The 23,440-nt window shown below is 44.2% G+C and overlaps 1 protein-coding gene across 1 annotated transcript in view; it reads right to left on the reverse strand.

The window, feature by feature from the left end:
* LOC136620989 (dihydroxyacetone phosphate acyltransferase-like) overlaps positions 1 to 23,440 on the reverse strand; it is a 114,622-nt gene that overhangs the window by 76,585 nt on the left and 14,597 nt on the right. The window contains exons 4-5 of the mRNA XM_066596142.1: positions 22,543 to 22,672; positions 17,978 to 18,105 (exon numbers count right to left, since the gene is read on the reverse strand). Of these exons, the coding sequence (XP_066452239.1) occupies positions 17,978 to 18,105; positions 22,543 to 22,672 (258 nt within the window). The remainder of the gene's footprint in view (positions 1 to 17,977; positions 18,106 to 22,542; positions 22,673 to 23,440) is intronic.

Raw genomic sequence — 23,440 nt, forward strand, 5'->3', positions numbered from 1 at the left:
CCAGGGAAGACACACCCGGCGCAGGCGGGTGTCGAACATCATCCCAAGAAACTCCATGCACTGGGATCATATGAGCGAGGATTTCTGGCGGTTGATGACCCACCCGAATCTGGATAGGGTGTCCATCGTAATCTCCAAGCTTTCTAGGTTGTCCTGGCAAGAGGGGGCCTTGATCATAATGTCGTCTAAGTACGGTATGGCCACGATCCGTCTGGAGTGAAGGACTGCCATAACCACCAACAGAATCTTTGTAAAGACCCTGGGAGCAGTCGCCAGTCCAAAAGGAAGAGCTGCAAATTGAAAGTGGTCCTCCAGGACCGCAAAACGCAGATACTGCGGATGTGCTGGGTGAATGGGGACACGCAGATACGCATCCTTGATGTCTATGGATGAGAGAAACTCCCCCGTTTCAATAGACGCAATGACGAAGCGCAGAGACTCCATACGGAAATGTCACACCCTCACAAACTGGTTCAGCTTCTTCAGATCCAGGACAGGCCTGACCGACCCGTTCTTTTTGGGCACTACAAAGAGGTTGGGATAAAACCTCTTGAAACACTGCGGGGGAGGAACCTGCACAATGACTTGAAAGAACAAGTTCTGGATTACCTGGCAAAAAGCCCCGGCTTTCTCTGGACAGCCCGGAGTCCTGGACCTGAAGAAGCGATCAGCGGGACGAGCTATAAACTCAATGGAGTAACTGTCTGACACAACCTCCTGCACCCAGACACAGGAGATCTGGGTCAGCCATACCTCGCTGAACCGAGAGAGTCACCCCCCCCCCCCACCCTGTCCAAAAGGGGTTTGGGCTGCGCCTCATGCAGAGGACTTAGTGTGCAGGGTTCTAACAGAGTGGGGGCCTGGCCGCCATGATGACTTGGGCCTACAAGATTACCTCCCCATCTATGACTGTTCTTGGGGACCCTTCCTGGCTTCCTGCCTAACCGGACTCATTTTACAAAAGGGACAAAAAATAAAACATCACCGCCGTCTCGGAGCCGCTGACTGTCTTGGTTGGTTCTGAGGAAGATGGGAGCTCTTCCCCCCCGTGGTCTCGGAAATCAATTTGTCCAATCTGGCGCCGAAAAGACTAGACCCGCAAAAGGCAAACTAGTCAAAGACCCCTTGGAAGAGGCATCCGCCTGCCAGGATTTAAACAAGATACCGGCGGATCAACCATTGGCGACACAGACCACTTCACCATCAAATTATTTGAAAAAAGGATACATTACCTCCAGAGTCCTTGATCTGGCAAAACGCCTCTCCGGGGAATTCTATTCCCTGGCTACCACCGTGTCAAAATCCTCATGCGGAGGAAACGTCTTTGGAGGTTGCCCTCGCCTATGGAAAGAAAAAGACACTGACAGCGAGGCAGGCACTTGTTCAGATAGCTGAAAAGTATCATGCACTGCAAATATCAGGCTTTCAACCATAGCTGAAAGCTTGGAAACCTGCTGCGGCTCCAAATCTGAATCCGAGGAGGACTCCTATAACATTTTCAAAGATTCGTCATCCTTCTCCGAGGACGGCTGGGACCCTGTCACCGAGCAGCGAGAAAAGGAAGGTGACAAAGGTGACTTGGAGAGGGAGAGAGGAAAAAAAACCCCTCTCCTTAAACTTTTGAGAGAGGGGAGAGAGAGAGAGGGAGGGTAATACTTACCATCCTGATTAGAGATGAGCGAGTATACTCGCTAAGGCTAACTACTCGAGCGAGTAGTGCCTTAGCCGAGTATCCTCCCGAGATCTCTCTCTCCCTCTCTCCCCTGCTCCTCCCTTCTCACCGTCGCAACTCACCTGTCACCCGCAGCCGAATCTTTACAGACGAGCAGGAGGATACTCGGCTAAGGCACTACTCGCTCGAGTAGTTAGCCTTAGTGAGTATACTCGCTCATCTCTAATCCTGATGCTCCTGGGGAGGGTCCCACAGCTGGCCATCACTTCCAGCAGAGGGCTCACCCTATCATCGCCTGCCCTGCGCAGGGAGGGGATGTGGACCAACAAAACGGGGGTCTCTATGGCTGGCGGGACAGCCTCCTTTTTCTTCTGAGGGGGCCAGGCAGACAACAGAAAGATTGCTCTACTTCTGTTCGCCTCCTCGGTTGGGCTAACAGAAGGATTGCTCTACTTCTGTTTGCCTCCTCAGTTGGGTAAAAACTGATCAGCTGGGTGTCGGCAGGAGGAATATAGCCGGCGGGAGGGGCTTATACTTTTTTTTGCTTAGTGTCGCCTCCTAGTTACAGTAGCTGTATCCCACAGTCTTTGCTGTGTCCCCCAATGACATGAGCGAGAAATCGCGATCGCTCGTGTGAAACTAGCCTTAGAGTTCTTCTTCAGGCTTAATGGAATAGATCCAAAGTGGCATATAATATACACACATACATATCACAAAAAAAAACAGACATGGTGTGATTAATTTGCACTTAAAACAAAACCAGAGGAGTAAATACTTAATTAGTCCAAAGAGAAGGGATGTGAAAGTTTTATGGTCCCTAAATTGATGTTAGGAGAAAAACAAACAAACAAATTAAAAAAAAAAATAAATCACAGTATTCTATTCTGGTCCATATCATGGACCAAAAATCAGACATGCAATGTGTTGTCCATGCTCTGTCCAATGCGAGTTGCACCCAAGAATTTCAGGTACAACTCACACATGACTATGTAAATGGCCCCAAACTCTAACACTGTTTAATTAGTGCCGACAGTATCAGACAGTGTCACCCAACTGACAAGGGGAATGGTAACACCCAGTTATAAATTTATGTGTTTTTACTGAGTGGGACCCTTAAAACATAACCTTTATTAATGTTATTTATAAAAAGTCCTATTAGGACCAACATGAAAAGACAAAAAACACAAAAACAATCTATGACTCAATGGCCAAGATAAAGAATTGTCCAAAACACAGAGAAGACCTGGCCTCTGCCAAGGTCTTATGTTTGGATTAATGGTTAAACACGTAATTATGTGTCAGTTCTCGTAGCCTGCAATACAGCTAGACTACTAGACGTCCGTGATATTCCTCCATATGTGGTGCTACAACAGAGGTCTGTCCGCCACCGCATATATGGAGTAGTAACGTTCAAGTGGAGATATATACTCCTGTCATATGCAACTCTTTGTCATGTAACGTTCTGTTCTATAGATGTTCTGTTTATTTAGTTCAACGCATTTCGTTATATGGGACTCATCAGGAACCATGACTGGGTTCAGAGACAGAACTGATTACCAAAAATGGACATTGGAAATAGACTGGATATAACTAAGGGTTGTCTATAATAGACATGCCTCTGCTGTACTGTGTACTGTGACTAGCTATCTAGGCCGAGGTGAAGCTAGCTATGTTGACTACCTATGATGCATATAGTACGTCAGAACCTTCTAGTCTTTCTACCCCCATAAGCCCAGAGCCAAAAATAACAAAGCAGCAGCGATATAGAGTCTCCTGCCCGGATGTCACGTGAAATCTGCCTTTAGCATTAGACAGCTTACAGAAATATGAAGGTGGGTCTTTGCTAAGTGCTGTTTCATGTTTCATGCTGCCCATAGAAGTGTATGGAAAAGAACAAGAGGAGGCAGAGAAACATGGAGAAATTACTGTAGCTTCTACTGAGTGTTTTATTTCATCCCAATTCCAGACTCTACATTGTTCAGCACTGCTATATAAAAGTATATACAGACATGCTCAGAGAAAACTAAGAAAAAGAAATAGATCCTGCAGAGGGGAAAGCTGGTGAAAATCAATCATAGAAGTCATATACTGTAATGCCAAAATAGTGCTATGTTTTATGTACATATATATGACAGCTTATTCTGAAAAGTCACCTTGAATTTTACAGTACTGTAGGTACACTTTAATTTTACATTCATTTGGTTAAAATCAGACTTGGTTGACAATACATAGAGGGAAATCTACTAAACCCAGCAATTGCTACTCCGGGTTTAGTACAATTTCCCTGGGTGTACAGTGCGTTAAATACATTGCATACGTTGCACACGCATCTTCAGGTATAGAGCACATTCACAGCAGCTCTGTGCGCCTAGACAGAAACATACGCCAGTTTCTGGTGTAAATTATACATAAAACTGTTGGTCTGAGGTGGCCACCTCCACTACCATCAAGCACCACCTACTTTTTGAAAAAGATGTGGGGCCAGTGCAGAAAGTGGAAAAGTCGCAAATGTTTGCTGAAATACACCTTTGCACAAAGAAATCTGTGACCTTTTCATGCTAGAAACTGGTGTAAGGCTTCCTGCTCACTGGCGAGAGCAATATTGCTGTTGCAATCTATGGGACCCCCCTGGATGCAAGGTGTTTTCATGTGAAAACAGCCTCGCATCCTCTTCTGTAGCATTTCTTCTGGCTGGGGATTGAAAAATCCCCATCTCCTGAAAGCGCTGCCTCTGATTGGCTGAGCGCCATGACCAATTAGAGGAAGTGCTTTCAGGAGGCAGGGATTTTTCAATCCCCAGCCAGAAGAGATGCTGTAGAAGAGTGCTGGGGACCCGCAAGAAAACGCGCCGGAGATGACGGTGCTTCTAAAGTGATACATTATTTTGTATGCAGCTAGAAATTATTTTTGGGGTAGGGCTTATATTTCAAGCTGCCGCCAGCCCCATTGAAAACAATGGGAGAACATCACGATCCCCTGCTGCAGCTGTGACAGGAACAGCAGGAAATGCCTTCAGCCCTGCTGGGATGCAAGTCAGTTTCCCTGTGAAAACGCCTCGTATCCAGGGCTTCAGAAGGATAGCGAGAGCGATATGGGGATGTGACTCACGTCCCAATATTGCTCTCGCCAGTGTACAGGAGGCCTAAGGAGTCTAATGATATGCATTTTCAACCCCCCTCCTCCACCCACTCCGTAGTTGTTGATTGATACTTCTCCCCATATTGTTACGTATAATGAGAGTCCTGTCATTCAGCGGCTGGATATCATGAATATCATCTGACTTATATGGGTCGGCCGCTTGCTGCACAGTTCCACAAATTTTTAAGAACTGCTTCACTGAACCACACACAGTGACAGACTGCTGAAATCAGTGAGTCTTTCAATACACAGTGCTGTCCATAGCAGTATTACAGACCTGTCAGATTCCCTTTAAGGCCGCATTCACACGGTCAAGAGGAAGTTGTGCCACAGTCTCTAGGGCACAACTTTCATCTGACAGTACACGGGCACATATTTTACGCAACTCCCATTGTATACTTGCCAATGTGCCGTCTAATCTGCAATTATGCTTTACACAGGATTTAAATTTGTTTACTGATGGAACCTTAAAGGGGTTGTCCCGCGTCGAAACGTTTTTTTTTTTTTCAATAGCCCCCCCGTTCGGCGCGAGACAAACCCGATGCATGTGTTGAAAAAAAAAAAAAACGGATAGTACTTACCCGAATCCCCGCGCTCCGGTGACTTCTTACTTACCTTGCGAAGATGGCCGCCGGGATCTTCACCCTCGGTGGACCGCAGGTCTTCTGTGCGGTCCATTGCCGATTCCAGCCTCCTGATTGGCTGGAATCGGCACACGTGATGGGGCGGAGCTACGAGGAGCAGCTCTCCAGCACGAGCAGCCCCATTCAACACGGAGAAGACCGGACTGCGCAAGCGCGTCTAATCGTGCGATTAGACGCTGAAAATTAGACGGCACCATGGAGACGAGGACGCTAGCAACGGAGCAGGTAAGTGAATAACTTCTGTATGGCTCATAATTAATGCACAATGTACATTACAAAGTGCATTAATATGGCCATACAGAAGTGTATACCCCAACTTTCTTTCGCGGGACAACCCCTTTAACTCTATTTTGCTAACAAAAATGTTTAATTCCATTCCTTTTCACTAACAGAGAAACCGAAATATTTTTCCCAGTGATCCATGCAAGAGAGTCTGACAATGAGCCATTACATCGAGCTATATAAACTGTTGATATCCCCTTATTACATTTAATTAAGACAATAAAATGCAATGTAAAAGACAGTGGCTATAAAAAGTCTACGCACTCGAAAAAAATCTGACAAAGATGAATAATTTCCGATTTATTTCCATCTGTGACCAGTTATCTGTGCAACTGAAATCTTTTAGGGTGGAAAAGTAAGGCCGGCTTCAGATGAATGTATTTGCACTGCACAAATAATGTGGTTGCATAAATATGCACATATTAAAACTTTGTTGACATTCTGTTTGACTTTGACAGCAGTCAGTCTTTTTGGGTAGGTGTCTATCAGCATCTTGACTTGGCAATCTTTGCCCACTCTTCCTTGCAAAAGCGCCAAATCTGTCAGATTGCAAGGGTATTTCGTGTGTAGCACCCTCTTTAGGTCAACCCACAGATCTTCAATGGGTTTCAGGTCTGAAGTCTAGCTCGGCCATTCCAAAACTTTAATCTTTGAGAGAAGTCATTTTCTTGGCGATTTGGAGGTCTGCTTTGGGTTGTTGTTGTGTCATGTCAAAAGTTGAAGTTCATCTTCAGCTTTTTTGTAGAGATTAAAATAGACTGATATTTGGAACGGTTCATAATTCCCTCCCCCTTGACTAAAGTCCCAGTTCCAGCAACATAAAAACAGCCCCAATGAATAATGCTACCTCCACCATCTTTACTTTGGGTATGGGGTTCTTTTGGTGATGTGCAGCGATGGCTTTGCACCAAACACAGCTTTTGGAATTATGCCCAAAAAGTTCAAACTTTGTCTCACCAGACCATGTGTTAGGAATTGAACCTGGGACTTTCCGTGCTGCAGTCAAGTAGCACTCACTACTGAGCTATCCAGCCTGTGGACAGTTCCCCTGCATGACTCTCAGCCATGTTTCTTGATCCCAGTTACTTAGTTCCTGCCTCCTGGTCCTGACCTTGCCCTTTCTTGATTGTACTTCCTATAAAAGCCTGGCCCTGCCACTCCCTCAGTGCGTGACTATTCTGCTCTACGGCACCGTTAGTCAAGCTCCACTTGCCTGTTCCTCTGCCGTTTCTGCAAGATCTCCTGATACTGACTTCTGGCTTCCCTCCTGACTATGTTACCTGCCGCATCCATCTGTACTGTAAACCATGACCTTCTGTTGCTGACTTCGGACTCCTCCTTAACTAATCTCTAGACTTACGGCTATTACACCTGAGGCTCCAACCCAGTGCCTGAAATCGCTACACCATAATACGTTCTCCCACATTCTTCGGCAAACTTGGAGGTTTGGGCAAAATATAGTCAGGCTTGAATGTTTGTCTTTGTTAGTAAAGGCTTTTGTCTTGCCCCAATTCCCAACCCACAGAGCAGACATATGAAGAATATGGGAGATGGTTGTCACATGCACCACACATCCAGGACTTGCCAGAAATTCCTGCAGCCCCTTTAATGTTGCTGTCGGCCTCTTGGAAGCCTCCTGGACCAATTTTCTTCAGTTTTTTTCATCAGTGTTTTAGGAATATCCAGTTCTTGGTAATGTCCACTTCTTGAAGAGCATCTTCACTGATACATGTAATGACTTGGATATTTTTTGGTTCCCTTCTCCTGAATGACACCTTTCAGCAATCAGATCTTCTTAATGTGTTGTACGCTCTTTACAGACAATGGGTATTGATGACAGGTGCAACTAATGGGGCGTGACCTGAACATGGCGCTGTGAGGAAGCTCATTTAGTGAGCTTCTGAACCAGACACCCCTACTCCTTTAAAGTAGCCTACAGATACCACTGGGATGGGGGGGTCCGCTCTCATCTAGAGAGAATGAGAAAGAAGTCGGAACGCCGAGGGACTTCCTCCGCTGAGAGCAGCATCGCAAGGTAACTTCACCCCTTCAGCCCGCTACAAGCCACAGAGACCTGTGCTGCTTCTCTCTCCCTGCATTACAGCTCTGAGCGCTGATAAGCAGCCGACGGAACCCACGACCAGTATCATGCGCCGGCAGCTCTCTGCTCATGCCCTGCGGAGGCTACAGCAGGACAGAAGGCTGAGCGGCAACATGGGCATGAGATGCCTCCTCAATTGAGACACGGTCAGGAGGGTTTAGCCTCTAATATGATGCTGCAGCGACGCGAGGTTCCATGCAGTTGTAGCTACATCTGCCTCACCCGGGAGTCTTGGGACTGGAGAGTGGTTCTCCACCCACACCAATGCATCCTCTACTTCTTTCCCTGCCACTATAGCCCCCAGTCCAGCCCCAGATGAAGCCCAGAGCTCTGAAGACCCTGCATACAAAGGCCCTGGGGAGAAATAAAGTACAGAGAGGTGGCAAAGGATACATCCCCCCATCTCAAAGTTCCATCACCCAGCCTAAAAAAATGGCTGGACACAGGATGTACTGGCAGCCACATAATATGCACACCTCTCAATTAAGGGACTCAGGCAGCACAGGGTCCCTGGAATCCAGCAAGTAGACGGACAGGGAAGGAATTCCATGAGTCCCGTCCCAGACCCGCGCTCTCGCCGCCTAAGCTCTATCCCTCAGCAACGATCCCTTTCACTTTCTATGGAAACCCCTGGGCTTGCTCCAGACATCAATGCAATCTCCTGCTGAATGACCGGGTGGTCAGAACTAAGGAAACACTGGCTGCTCAATATGCCTTCAACAGGGAAATCCTACTGGAATTAGACAACCAGGAAAATATGGGCCTCAGGAATAATGTTAAACTCTGAGGCATCCCAGAGTCCATCCATCCCGCTGATCTCCGAAACACGGTAACCACCATCTTTAAGGCCTCATGTCCGCGCCCCATAGGGATGCATTGGACACCCGCAGGTAGTTAAATACCTACGGATGTCATTTTCCCCGTCAGGCGCGGATCAGCGCGTGGGAAAAAAATGGACATGCTCCATTTTCGTGCGGGGAGACCCGTACCAGAATTAAACTCACCTGCTCCGGACAATGCAGTTCTTCCCTTCTTCGCGGCCGGATCTTCTTTCTTCGGCCCGGCGGATGTGCCCGGCGCATGTGCTCGGCACGCTGCCGGCGTGCTGAGCACATCCAGAGGGCCGAAGAAAGAAGATCCGGCCGCGAAGAAGGGAAGAACCACATCGTCCGGAGCAGGTGAGTTTATTCTGATTTTTAGGCCTCATGTCCGCGGGGCAGGAGGGACCCGCTATGGATTCTACATGAAGAATCCGTAGCGGGCCTGATTTTCCCCGTGGACATGAGGCCTAACAGAATCCTGACACAAACTGAATCTAAGGAGATTTAAATTGAGTCCATAGACTATCAGGACCTCACTGCCCTGAATCTTCTGCTCCACGTGATGTTCTATGCAGAATTCACTTCTTCAAAAGAGAAGGAGGACATTTTACAACATGCCTTGAGAACGGGCCCCACAGCCTTCCAGAACACCATGGTCCAGCTGTTGCCAGAGGTTTTTCGATGCACCTTTGGAATGAGGCGACTACTGAATACCTCCTATGTCAACTCACTGTAATGGGTGTGACTTTTAAGTGGGGTCACACTTTCCACCTCATTATTCTGAAAAACTGAACTACATTCTAGCTACACTCCCCGACTCGGACTGCAGCTTTAGCCCTTATCCTGGGGCTCAAGAATCTATCCATCCCCGATTGGCTGGTCTTTCCACTACTTGCGGTACAACAACCCCTATCTCCATGAAACAGGCGGGAACAACTCCCAGACCCAGATGCCCGACTCCATATAATGGGAATGGTCCTCCAAGATCCCACTCTATATCACCTGAAGAATGAAAGACACTTTGCTACACATGAGGAACTTTCTCTTCACCATATTTGAGAGGTTTCGGACCTACGGTTTGCGAACCCCCTCGTCTGTCCCCAGGGTGGATGCGGAGACGGTCCTTCCCAGTAGTTCTCTCTTCCGTGCGATACCTCCAGACCCTCCGACTGATTTAGTCTTACCTTTAACCTTAACTGGTGAGCATGTGGTTGCACTGGTGATGGTCTGTCTGGCGCTTGTTGTTCCACATCCCCAAGTAGCATGGTGTCTTGCAGGCCACTGTAGACAGTAGCCCAGGATTCACCAGTGTGAGTTTTCCCATTACCCACTCTTTCCAGCTCCCTTTTTCTTTCCTTCCATCCTTATTTGTCTGTTCCCAGATTAACCAGGTTCAGAGATTGGGTCGACTCTGTTGGCTCGTTACCTTTTATACTGCCTTCTCTCGATTAAGTAAACACTTTGGTCACTTTTAGTCCTCCTTTACCTTCTTTGAACTTTTGACTTTTTTCCTCCTTCCCCTCGCCCTCCCCTTTTTTTCTCCTCTCTCTCCCTCTCTTTTTTACCCTCTACCCTAGGTCTGGGACATTGATATGGACGTCAACTCCTTTGCCACACTCAACTTTTCTGAAAAATAACTAATTTTACTGAAATGTATCTTAAGTTGTGTGACATGTAACGGTCAAGTTAGTCTTTCATCTGGCTCGTTATACAGCCTGCAGCAGGTCCCATGTACATATTTGTCTGCAGGCCTTTCCCTCTGTGTTGTCAGTCTATTTACAGCTTAAAACGTCTTAAAATTTTTTAAAAAGATCACGTGAATGACCGCAAGACGTCCTTTATGACGACATGGGGGTCATAGATGCTAAAAAAAAAAAATTGTTACAGAATAAGATAAAAATATATACATAAAAAGAAAATGACCCTAAGCTGACGCCAACCAAAACAGCCGCTGTATGTGCCCTGTAATCCAAAACTATACCCATTATATATCAAAACATCCGGAAAAAATGAGAACCCATCCCCATACTTTATTTTAGCATGAATATACTAAATTAAAAAAAAATATATATATATATATATATATATATATATATATATATATATATATATATATATATATATATATATATATATATATATATATATATGTTTTTAAAAAAAATCATTTTTTTAGCTTTTTACCCTCAATAAAACTGAAAGAACAGAAAAAGAAATCAGTCAGTGAAAGAGATATTAAGTCTTCAAGATCCGCTACATGATTTGGAGTTCTATAAATATGAGCAGGTTCTTTGGAGAATTAGGGCTAAACATCATAGACAAGGGAATAAAGCCAGTGCACTGCTGGCTGTGTCTTTAAACCTGTTCTGCTAATTACAAGATTACATATATTTTTTAATGAGTACAATGATGAATATTCAATCCCCAGGGAATCGGTGATGCTGCAGCAGAATACTAGGCCAGAACAAGTCTTAAGACACATCCAGTAGTGCACTGATTTTATCCCCTTGCCCACGATGTTTAGCCCAAATTCTCCTAAGAGCCTGCTCATATTTACATAACTCCAAATGACGTAGCTGATCTTGCAGATTGCAGATTATATCTGCTCTACAGTATTTTACTTTATTTAATTTATTTAAATAGTTATTATTAGAAAACTGACAAAAAAAAATAAAAATCACACAATGTCATCACTGAATGGCTGTCATTTGGCCATCGAGCGCTGGCTGCGGTTGGCTGCTGGCACTCGATTAGCCAATCACAGTGCTCGCTTTGCTGGAGGTGGGGTATTCAAAGCCCCGTCACCAGAAAGAAGCTGAGATGGTAGACTGGGAGGACACTGCAGTTTGCTGCGGCGCCGCCGGAGACCATCTCGAGGCATTGGGACGCCGCAAACCAGGCGAGTAGAAGGCCCTCCTTCCCCTCAAAAATAAGACACCGTGCCTCTTTTGGGGCAAAAAATAATATAAGACAGTGTGTTATTTTCAGGGAAACACAGGAGGAGTTATTTTAAGGGAAACAGTAGGATTTTCTAATGTGCAAGACGATGCAACATAAAGGAAGACTCCATAGCAAAACATAGCAAATTGCAGCAATATTCAGCATGCCACGATTTTTTTTCTCTCGCAATGTAGCAGCCTGCAAAACATCGCTAATGTGAAGCAACCCATTTGAAAACATGGGCTTCGCATACATGCAATTTGTAGCACTGTCGCATAGCGAGAAAATCCCCCGATTTTTCGTGAAAGTGGCCTAAAATCACCACATGGGTAAAATCCCTAAAAAGTGTTTGGTCCTTTAGGACCAAAACAGCCTGGTCCTTAAGGGGTTAAATATTTGGAATCTGTTAATCAAAAGGTCGATTTGAGTAGATCTCAAGTAGAACCGCAGTAAGAAATTCAACGAGCTGATAAGTTTAAGTTACTTCTGGCATACCTCGAAAGTGCACACTTGTTGCGACGTGACCAGTCTTCTAAGTCTGTCAATTTTAATCTCAGTGCGCAAATCTCCTCTTCTAAAGCCTGTTCATATTACCAGTTCACTAAGCACCGTTAAAAATTCAGCCATTTTTGTTTCAATATGGGAGTTACATTCTCCTAAGGCTGAGAATTCTGCCTATATGGTTTTAAAGCCAGCATTGAGGTCTTCCTAGATTCCTAGAACATAGTTCAAGACAAAAGTCCTCATAGACTGGTTTAAAGGAGTTTGGAAATATTGTATGAAGACATGGTTTGTAGAAGAGCAGCAGATAGTTGGTCTACATTAATGGAAACCAAGATGATCTTGTGCTATCCCCAGGACGTAAGTTTACACCCTGTTACGGGCAAGCCGGCGGGAACCTCTTCTTTCTGTTTTGGAGCGTTCATTAGCGGCAGTGACGTAGCAATCACTGCCTAGCAGGGAATGCCAAAATATTGGCTGCCTGCTTTAGTGTACATGCTCGATATCTCGCTGCTAGTTTCATATAGTATATGAAACACTAGTGGCAAGACATTGCACATGCGTAGTCATGCTAAAGCCGATGTTTTGGCTACGTCACTGCCACTAATGGTCTGCTAGGCAGTGAACGCTACATCACTAGTGACTGAGTACACTGCCCTGCAGTATGCAGAATGCCGAGAATGTATACTACATCACAGGAAGAAGATCCTGCCAGCTGGAGGTGAGGTGACCCGGGGGACTGGAGGAGCCAGGAAAAGATTGGTGAGGTAAAGATCTGGTAAGAAGGCTGCCTGGGGAGGAATAGGCAAGTATTGAATTTTTAAGGATCCTTTAACCCCTTCCCTCCCCAGGACGTACCGGTACATAGTCAGCAGTCGATCACTACTTGCGGGCTGGGAACCAATCACAGCGGTCCCTCCCCACGATCGCTGTGATTGGTCAGCGAAGCGGTCACTGACCAATCACAGTGCGGCAGCGGAGTTCACACTGCTTACAGTACGAGCTCTGTCTACAAGCACCACAGTGTCTTCCCGATGCTTGTGGAGAGAGCACCTGCTGTGAAAACTGGTTAAAAAAAAAAGCGATCGGCAGTTCAGTGTAGGGTAGTGAGTGATCAGCAGTGTAGTGTAGTGTAGTGAGTGATCAGCAGTGTAGTGTAGTGTAGTGAGTGATCAGCAGTGTAGTGTAGTGTAGTGAGTGATCAGCAGTGTAGTGTAGTGAGTGATCAGCAGTGTAGTGTAGTGAGTGATCAGTAGTTCAGTGTAGTGCAGTGTAGTGAGTGACCTGTGGTGTGTGATCAGAAGTGTAGTGTAGTGTGTGATCCGAAGTGTAGTGTAGCTGTGACTTGTAGTGTGCGATCAGTAAGTGTAGTGTAGCGTTTAGTGTCAGTATAAAAAAAAAAAAAAGAAAATCCCATTTCGTAGTCACCGATCCAGTCATTACTCAGTGTTGTGTAGTTAGTCGGTGTAGAGTGTAGTTAGTCGGTGTAGAGTGTAGTTAGTCAGTGTATTGTCAGCGTATCTGTCAGTGTAAAAAAATACAAAAAAACCCCAGAAAGTTCCTATTGTAGTCCCATTTTGTAGTCACCCATCCTGTCATTAGTCAGTGTAGCGTATAGTTAGTCCGTGTAGTATGTAGTTAGTCAGTGTAGCATGTAGTGTCAGCATATCAGTCAGTGTAAAAAAATACCAAAAAAAAAAAACAAGTTCCTGTTGTAGTCCCATTTCGTAGTCACCCATCCCGTCATTAGTCAGTGTAGCGTGTAGTTAGCCCGTGTAGCGTGTAGTTAGCCCGTGTAAAAAACTAAACCAAAAAAACAGCATGTCCTTAGTCCGTGCAGCGTGTGCTCAGTGCAGCATTGGCGTATCATTCATTGTGAAATACACCACATAAGTTTCTTCTGTCTTCCTGACCCCGTCCCGTGGTCACCCCATCCCCGTGATCCCGCAGTGTCCTGTCCAATAAACGTTTTTTCCATGTGCCCAATAAATTTTTATATTACCATGGCCCACAGGAGGTCCACTGCAGAAGAAGCGTATGCACTGATTGCATCAGAGTCAGATAGTGGTGATGACCCCACTTTTCTATCGTCATCATCATCATGCGAGTCTGAACTCCCTGTACCCCTGAGAAGGTGTCCAAGGACTGCCACTGACCCCAAAGTATCTGATGCTCAGTGGAGTACCCCTGAAAATTTCAGACCCCAGATCCCTGACTTTTTCAAGTTTTTTTTTTTCAGAAGAGTTTATTGCCCACATAGTTATCCAGACTAATTAGTATGCCCAGTGTTTTATAGAAGAAAATCCCAATTCCAGCTATGCAAGACCCAATAAATGGACCCCCTGTGGATGCATTAGCGTTAAAAAAAATTTGGGAGGCTTATATTAAATATGTGGTTAGTAAAGAAGCCAACGATCAGGGCGTGCTGGAGTACAGATATTCTGTACCACACTCCTATGTTCCGCATGGCGATGTCGGGGACGTGTTTTGAAAGCATCTTAAAATTCCTGCATTATAATGACAACCAGCAGTGCCCCCCCAGCGATCACCCCAATTATGATCGGTTATATAAAATCAGGCCCATAATAGACCATTTTAACTCAAAGTTTGCCCAGGCATATGCCCCAGAGATAAATATATCTGTAGACGAGTCCCTGGTACACTTCAAAAGGGAGGCTAAAATTCCGCCAGTACCTGCCCAGTAAGCGGGCACGGTTTGGCGTGAAAATGTACAAGCTGTGCGAAATCACATTCGGGTACACTCACAAGTTCCACATTTATGAGGGTAACAACACCAAAACTGAGTCCCTAGGCAGCTCCCACGTGCTGGGAATAGCAGGAAAAATAGTGTGGGAACTGGTGCACCCACAATTAGACCAGGGCTACCATCTGTACCTGGATAACTTTTATACTAGTGTCCCCTCGTTTCAGAGCCTCGCTTCCAGTAGAACAGTGGCATGTGGGGGAAAAAAAAAAAAAAAAAAATCAGAAGAGCCTCCCTAAGACGCTGCTTGGGTAACTGCTCCAAAGGGGTGAGAGCTGGGCACTATGAAGCGACAATATATTGTTTGTCAAATATAAGGACAAGAGGGATGTCCTTATTTCGACCACAATCCACGGCCACAGCAGTACCCACTGCCCTGTACGAGGTACCAGTACAGAGACCACCAAGCCAGACTGTGTCCCTGATTATAATAAGTACATAAGAGGGGTTGATCTATCAGACCAGGTACTGGAGCCGTATAATGCTATGTGGAAAATATGGGTGTGGTACAAAAAACTGGCCGTGCACCTTGTACAGATGGCATTGTACAATGCCTACGTGCTGTATCGGGGTGCAGGCTAGAGGGGCACATTCCTTGAATTTCAGGAGGAAGTTATCAAGGACCTAATATTTGGGGACCAGGAGAGGGGGGGGGGGCAGCCCAGTACTTCTGGAAGCGAGGCCACGAGGATTGTACCAGGGCAGCACTTTCCGAGTGAAATTCCCTTCACTGCAAAGAAGGCAAGGATCCAAAAGAGGTGCAGAGTCTGCTATAAACAGGGGATAAGAAAAGACACTGTATACCACTGTGAAATGTGCCCCACACAACCCGGCCTCTGTATAAAAAAATATTTTAAGATCTATCACACATCCCTGAAATTTAAATTTTATTATTGCCCTGACGTTTTCCCCTGATGTACTTCGCACAGCTTCTACATAAAGCCACATGCTTCCCTTCTGAGCCCTGCGCCCAAACAGTTTACGTGTAAATATGGGGCATTTCCGTGCTCGGGAGCAATTGGGTAACACATCATGGGGTTCTTTTTTTTCCCTTCTTGTTCTGGCAAAAATATTCTGGGCCTAAAGCTAAACATTACTGGAAAAATTGGAATTTTTCATTTTCAACTCAAATTGTTTAAAAAATTCCTCAAACACCTGTGGATTCAAAACGCTCACTATACCCCTTAATAAATTCCTTGAGGGGTCTAGTTTCCAAAACAGGGTCAGTTCCTGGGGGTTTCGAATGTACTGGTACCTCGGGGGCACTGTAAACACTACATGGGGTCTGAAAATATTTCCAGCAAAATCTGCATTCAAAAAGCCAAGAAGCGCTCCTTTCCTTCTGAGCCCTGCCATGTGCCAAAACAACAGTTTACGTCCACATATGGGGCATTTCTGTGCTCGGGAGCAATTGGGTAACGCATCATGGGGTACTTTTTCTCCTTCTGCCCTGGTAAAAAAAATAAAAACTTATGACTGCATTTCTGCTGCCTTAACACTCTGCGCCACACGAGGCTCACAGAGAGCCTGTACAGCTATGCAACAGATTCTCTTGATACAAAAAAGTGTGCGGCATCCATGTGCAGTCCCATAGGCTCTATTGTGTATGTATGGAGTTATTCTGCATGGAGCTATCTAATGTGAAAGCCCTCACTGACTGACTGACGCACAACTAATTCTCTAATTTCCCGATGTCGTACAAACCTGAAATTTAGCACAACCATTTTTTATGTCCTAAATAGGAAAGGTAAATGGGTTGCAACAACAATATTCAATTCTATGCGAGTAAAACTGTGTGATAATCTGCAATACATGAGATAGTTCTTTTCTCAAAAACCATAAAATGAAAGGAAATGATTTGTATACTGAGGAGGCTCCACCTCACCTCTATGTGTATATACTGAGGAGGCTCCACCTCACCTCTATGTGTATATACTGAGGAGGCTCCACCTCACCTCTATGTGTATATACTGAGGAAGCTCCACCTCACCTCTATGTGTATATACTGAGGAAGCTCCACCTCACCTCTATGTGTATATACTGAGGAGGCTCCACCTCACCTCTATGTGTATATACTGAGGAGGCTCCACTTCACCTCTATGTGTATATACTGAGGAGGCTCCACCTCACCTCTATGTGTATATACTGAGGAGGCTCCACCTCACCTCTATGTGTATATACTGAGGAGGCTCCTCCTCACCTCTAAGTGTATATACTGAGGAGAATCTACTTCACCTCTGTGTCCATATACTGAGGAGAATATACCTCACCTCTGTGTGCATATAATGAGGAGAATCTACCTCACCTCTATGTGTATATACTGAGGAGAATCTACCTCACTTCTGTGTGCATATACTCAGGAGAGTATAACTAACCTCCGAGTGTATATACTGAGGAGAATCTAACGCTCCTCTATGTGTATATACTGAGGAGAATCTAACGCTCCTCTATGTGTATATACTGAGGAGAATCTAACGCTCCTCTATGTGTATATACTGAGGAGAATCTAACGCTCCTCTATGTGTATATACTGAGGAGAATCTAACGCTCCTCTATGTGTATATACTGAGGAGAATCTAACGCTCCTCTATGTGTATATACTGAGGAGAATCTAACGCTCCTCTATGTGTATATACTGAGGAGAATCTAACGCTCCTCTTCGTACATATACTGAGGAGAATCTAACGCTCCTCTTCGTACATATACTGAGGAGAATCTAACGCTCCTCTTCGTACATATACTGAGAAGAATCTAACTGACCTCTAAGTGTATATACTGAGGAGAGTATAACTAAACACAATCTCTGGTCCTCAGAAAAGCCTACGACAACCCTCATACCATTGCACAAATGAGCAGCTTCTGCCCTCGCCTATTGTCTCTTTCACCCTCCCTTTTCAATTGTAAGCCTTGCGGGGGGGGGGGGGGGGGGGGGTCCTCTCTCCCTCTGTACCGGTCTGTAGCTCATTTAATTCAGAGTTACTGGACTTGTTTTTATCTTATGTTACTATATGTATTTAAACCCCTCTTTCTTATGAACAGCATCCTGGAAAGAAAGAAATAATAATACCAGCAAGTGTTAAAAATACAGCACTAAAATTGGAAAGAAGAACTAACCCGAAGCATAGTCTTCACATACTCTGAGAACACGGTCCAGTACAGCTTATCCTCATGGAACGTACGCCTTATGAAGAACGCTCCAGACATACGGAGAAATGGTCCAACAAATTTCATCCGACTGAGGTCTACAATATGAAACAAAAAAGAAAAGCAAAAGGAAGTTTCTCTAATATTTTTTTCTTAACTTACATGAATCAAAAATCTAATCTTTATATAGTGTAACGGAATAGCCAGAAAAAATTATTGTAAAGTTCATTGTTCTGTTTGTAATGTTACATTATGTCATGCTTTCTGTGTTCTGTGACACTAACCTTAAAAGGGTTTTCTGATATAAGAATTATTTGTGGTACTTGGGGGTCTAAATGCATATTAAAAAATAAAATCTCTCTATATATAAAGACGAAAGCCATCACTGACTCACTCACTCACTGACTGACTCCCCAAAATTTCTCCAACTTCCCGATGTTGTAGAAATATGAATTTTGGCACAAGCATAGATTATCTCCAAAATAGGAAAAGTAATTGGGTCCCAACTCGATTATTCAATTCTAGCGCAAAAGAATTAGCGTCGAAATTTTACGTACATAATCTAAATCTCTCACTTCCCAATGTCACAGAAACGTGAAATTTGGCACGAGCATTGATTTATGTCATAAATAGGAAAAGCTAATGGGTCCCAACTCGATTATTCAATTCTATGCACAAAAGTATTAGCGTCCAAATTTTACGTACGAAATGTAATTTCCCACTTTCCGGTGTCGTAGAAACGTGAAATTAGGCAGGAGCATTGATTATGTCATAAATAGGAAAAGCTAATGGGTCCCAACTCGACTATTCTGTTCTTAGCACAAAAGAATTAGCGTCCAAATTTTGCGTACAGAATTTAATTCTCCAACTTCCCGATGTCGTAGAAGCCTGAAATTTGTCAAAAGCATTGATTGTCATAAATAGCAAAACCTAATGGGTCCCAACTCGATTATTCAATTCTACCGCAAAAGAATTAGCAACTAAATTTTACGTACGGGATCTAATTCTCTCACTTCCCGATGTCGTAGAAACATGAAATTTGGCACGAGCATTGATAATGTCATAAATAGGAAAAGTTAATAGGTCCCAACTCGATTATTGAATTCTAAGCGCAAAAGAATTAGCGTCCAAATTTTACGTACGGAATCTAATTCTCTCACTTCCAGGTGTCATAGAAACTTGAAATTTGTCACGGGCATTGCTTGTGTCATATATTGGAAAAGTTAATGGGTCCCAACTCGATTATTCAATTCTAAGCGCAAAAGAATTAGCGTCCAAATTTTACGTACAGAATCTAATTCTCTCACTTCCCGATGTCAGAGAAACTTGAAATTTGGTATGAGCATTGATTATGTCATAAATAGGAAAAGTTAATGGGTCCAAACTCGATTGTTTAATTCTAAGCGCAAAAGAATTAGTGTCCAAATTTTACGTACGGAATCTAATTCTCTCACTTCCCGTTGTCGTAGAAACATGAAATTTGCCATTAGCATTGATAATGTCATAAATAGGAAAAGGTAATGGGTCCCAACTCGATTATTTAATTTTAGCGCAAAAGAATTAGTGTCGAAATTTTACTTACGGAATCTAATTCTCTCACTTCTTGGTTCATAGACACATGAAATTTGGAACGGGCATTGATTATGTCATAAATTGGAAAAGTTAATGGGTCCAAACTCGATTATTCAATTCTAAGTGCAAAAGAATTAGCGTCCAAATTTTACGTATGAAATCTAATTCTCTCACTTCCTGATGTCATTTTATATAAAGGAAACGTCGCATGGTTACCTCCCATGGTGTTTCCTGGGTAACGCAGAGAACTATGCAAAATGGTGAACATATGTTTTTTCTCGGCATCTCTAAAGTAACCACGACTTGATAAGATTTTCCGTGTGAACACCAGATAAACACCAGTACCAAATTAACTCGGGTGAAGCCGGGTATAGCAGCTAGTCTATATATAAAGATGAAAGCCCTCACTGACTGACTCACTGATTCACTGACTGACTCGCCACTAATTCTCCAACTACCTGATGTTGTAGAAACATGAAATTTGGTAAGAGCATAGATTATGTCCAAAATAGGAAAAGTAAAGAGGTCCCAACTCGATTATTTAATTCTAGCGCAAAAGAATTAGCGTCAAAATTTTACGTACATAATCTAAATCTCTCACTTCCCGGTGTCATGGAAACTCGAAATTTGGCACGAGCATTGATTATGTCATAAATAGGAAAAGTTAATGGGTCCCAACTCGATTATTCAATTCTAGCGCAAAAGAACTAGCGTCCAAATTTTACGGAATCTAATTCTCTCACTTCTTGGTGTAATAGAAAGTTGAAATTTGCCACGAGCATTGATTGTGTCATAAATAGGAAAAGCTAATGGGTCCTAACTTGATTATTCAATTCTAAGCGCAAAAGATTTAGCGTCCAAATTTTATGTACGGAATGTAATTCTCTGACTTTCCCGTGTCATAGAAACGTGAAATTTGGAACGGCATTTAATATGTAATAAATAGGAAAAGTTGGGTCCCAACTCGATTATTTAATTCTATGCGCAAAAGAATTGGCGTCCAAATTTTACGTACGTAATCTAATTCTCTCACTTCCCGATGTCGTAGAAACATGAAATTTGGCACGAGCATTGATAATGTCATAAATAGGAAAAGTTAATAGGTCCCAACTCAATTATTGAATTCTAAGCGCAAAAGAATTAGCGTCCAAATTTTACGTACGGAATCTAATTCTCTCACTTCCCGTTGTCGTAGAAACATGAGATTTGGCACAGGCATCGATTATGTCATAAATTGGAAAAGTTAATGGGTCCCAACTCGATTATTCAATTCTAAGCACAAAAGAATTAGCATCCAAATTTTACGTACGTAATCTAATTCTCTCACTTCCCGATGTCATTTTATATAAAGGAAACGTCGCATTACCTCCACATGGTGTTTCCTGGGTAATGCAAAGAACCATGCAAAATGGTGAACATATTTTTTTCCCGGTATTTCTAAAGTAACCACGACTTCATAAGATTTTACATGTGACCACCATATATATTACATAGGCAAGGGGAGGCTTAAATTGTGAAGTGAGTGGTACCCAATTTTCCGGGACTCTGCACATCAACAGGACAAGCAACTGTCACCTTCGGTCACAACTCTACAGCAATCCGCCTAGCTCTGTGCTCAATATCACTGCCACCACCAACGTTCACGGGCGTTGGACCCGAATGCTAATTACCCACAACTATGTCTTTAGAGATATGGTTTTGCGTTAACACGTACGAGGTTCACTAATATGACAAAAAGCACAAAAACAGGTTTTTTAAACATTTTTTTAAACATTTTACTGTTTTGTACACTTTCATTATTTTGTTTTTTACACTGTTTGTGTCCCTCTGGAGGACTTAAGGCACAGCACTGATGATCGCTGTGATGAAGCATGGCAGGACTTCTGTCCTGCCATGCCTTATCGCTTATACAGCGATCACAGGCTATGGCAATACAGGACACCGGTATCTGGCGTCCTGTTGCCATAGCAACCAGCCGGGTTCTCTGCAATTATATCGCGCTACCTCTGTGAACCCTTCCCGTGCCGCGATCTACATAGGTCGCGGCAGTGAAGGTGTTAACAGCGGGGGGCGCATCTCCGATGCACCCCCGTTGTTGCAGCAGGAGGCCGGCTATGACTGACAGCCGGCTCCCGCTGCGGGATAGCGCGAGATCACTTATAATCTTGTGCTATCCCCAGGACGTAAGTTTACGCCCTGTTGCGGGAAGTACAAAGCTGCCGGGACATAAAATTACGCCCTGAAGCTGGAAAGGGTTAATAAACTTTTTTTTATTAAGTATCATTAGTGTCATTAACATGACATCAAAAGAATATTCCTATCTCTGCTTTTCATGGCCAAGATGGGAAAACCTGGAAGCTCTGTTTCGACCAACTGCTGGAATGAGCCGAGCACTTTGCACAGCGCTGCTTTCGTAGCTCTCACTGAAGTGAATTGGAGCAACGGAAAAAGTATGGCACAGCGTGCTATGCTGTTTACATAAACAGTGGAGGCAGAGCAGCTCACTGTGCAACACGGTTTCCATTCATTCAATGAGAGCTACAGAAACAGTATTGCCCTAAGCTCTTGGTTCTTTCTGTAGACTCTGGCCTGGTGTCCATAACCTTTGCAGCGGTTTCCCATCTCGGCTATGAAGAGCTGAGATCAGAATACCCCTCAAACCCAATTGTTAGAAGCCTTTATCTTAGTAGTAACATTTGATCCAGCACACATTAACCAGCTCCGTCCTCTTACTTGTTTCCAACACACGATACAGTTGAAATGCCAGCACATGGCCATGTCATATCCTGGCTATGTCCTGGACATCAGCACAATAGAGTGTGCTATCAGGCAGACCCGAGGATTTCGGAGAGTGAGTAGGCAGCAGCTTTTCAAAAACAGATGGCAAAAAGTGCCAAAACTCTAAAAGTGTGAATGCACCTTCACCTGATGAGGTTATAAGAAGAGTATGCAGATGTAGTTACCTTCACCAGCAGCAATGATTGGAATGGCCAAGTCATAAGTGTACATAATGTATGATATTAACAAGAAGTCAATATAGCTCCGATGACTTGGCAGCAGAACAACTGGATGCTCTTGAATAGCTTTAGCCAACTGCAAAACATAAAATATAAATGAATTAAATATATTAATTGATTATACCTAACAAGTTCTTTACGTTTGGGAGCGCGTGTCCTCAAAGATAAACCATATCCACAACCACTCTCCATGTGCCTCTTCAGGGCATATGGAGATCACAGAGTGGGTTTCCCCGTTATAAAGTCACCCGCGCTGGAGGACTTCGGCTGCACTACATGGGCCCCATTCAACTGATGGGTCGCCATTTATAGGGAGTTTTCTGGGACATTAAGAAAAATTCTGTAGCCTTAGGGCTTATTCAGACGACCATATATCGGCGGGGTTTTCACTATTTGCAATGGGAGGGGTAGGGGCGGAGTTACATTCCGGAGTTAAGGAACTTAGCTCTGCCCTTGTCCCGCCCTCTCCCATTGCAAATAGTGGCGAGGGGCGGAGAGGGGGCGGGAGCTCAGTGTACTGCCCTCGGCTCTTCCAGCCTCCTCCCCCTGCAGAGAGGGACACCGTATACCAGCCGGGCGCAAAAACCCGGCCGATACACGGTCGACTGAATAAGCCCTTAAAATTATGTGAAATTAAGAAAAAAATTGATACTCTTCTATTGTGGCAGTTCTCCATCCAGCACTGCAGCTCATCATATGGAACCCGGAAAAAGCAGCTGGCAGACATGTACAGTTTATTGTGCCCGTGACCACTCATCCAGTCACAGCCTTCAGTGATGATTCTTTCATGGCCGCTGAAGTCTATGAGTGACTGGGCAGTCACATGCACAAATAAACGGGACAT

Source organism: Eleutherodactylus coqui, chromosome 3 (assembly GCF_035609145.1).
Source record: "Eleutherodactylus coqui strain aEleCoq1 chromosome 3, aEleCoq1.hap1, whole genome shotgun sequence".
Lineage (NCBI taxonomy): Eukaryota > Metazoa > Chordata > Amphibia > Anura > Eleutherodactylidae > Eleutherodactylus > Eleutherodactylus coqui.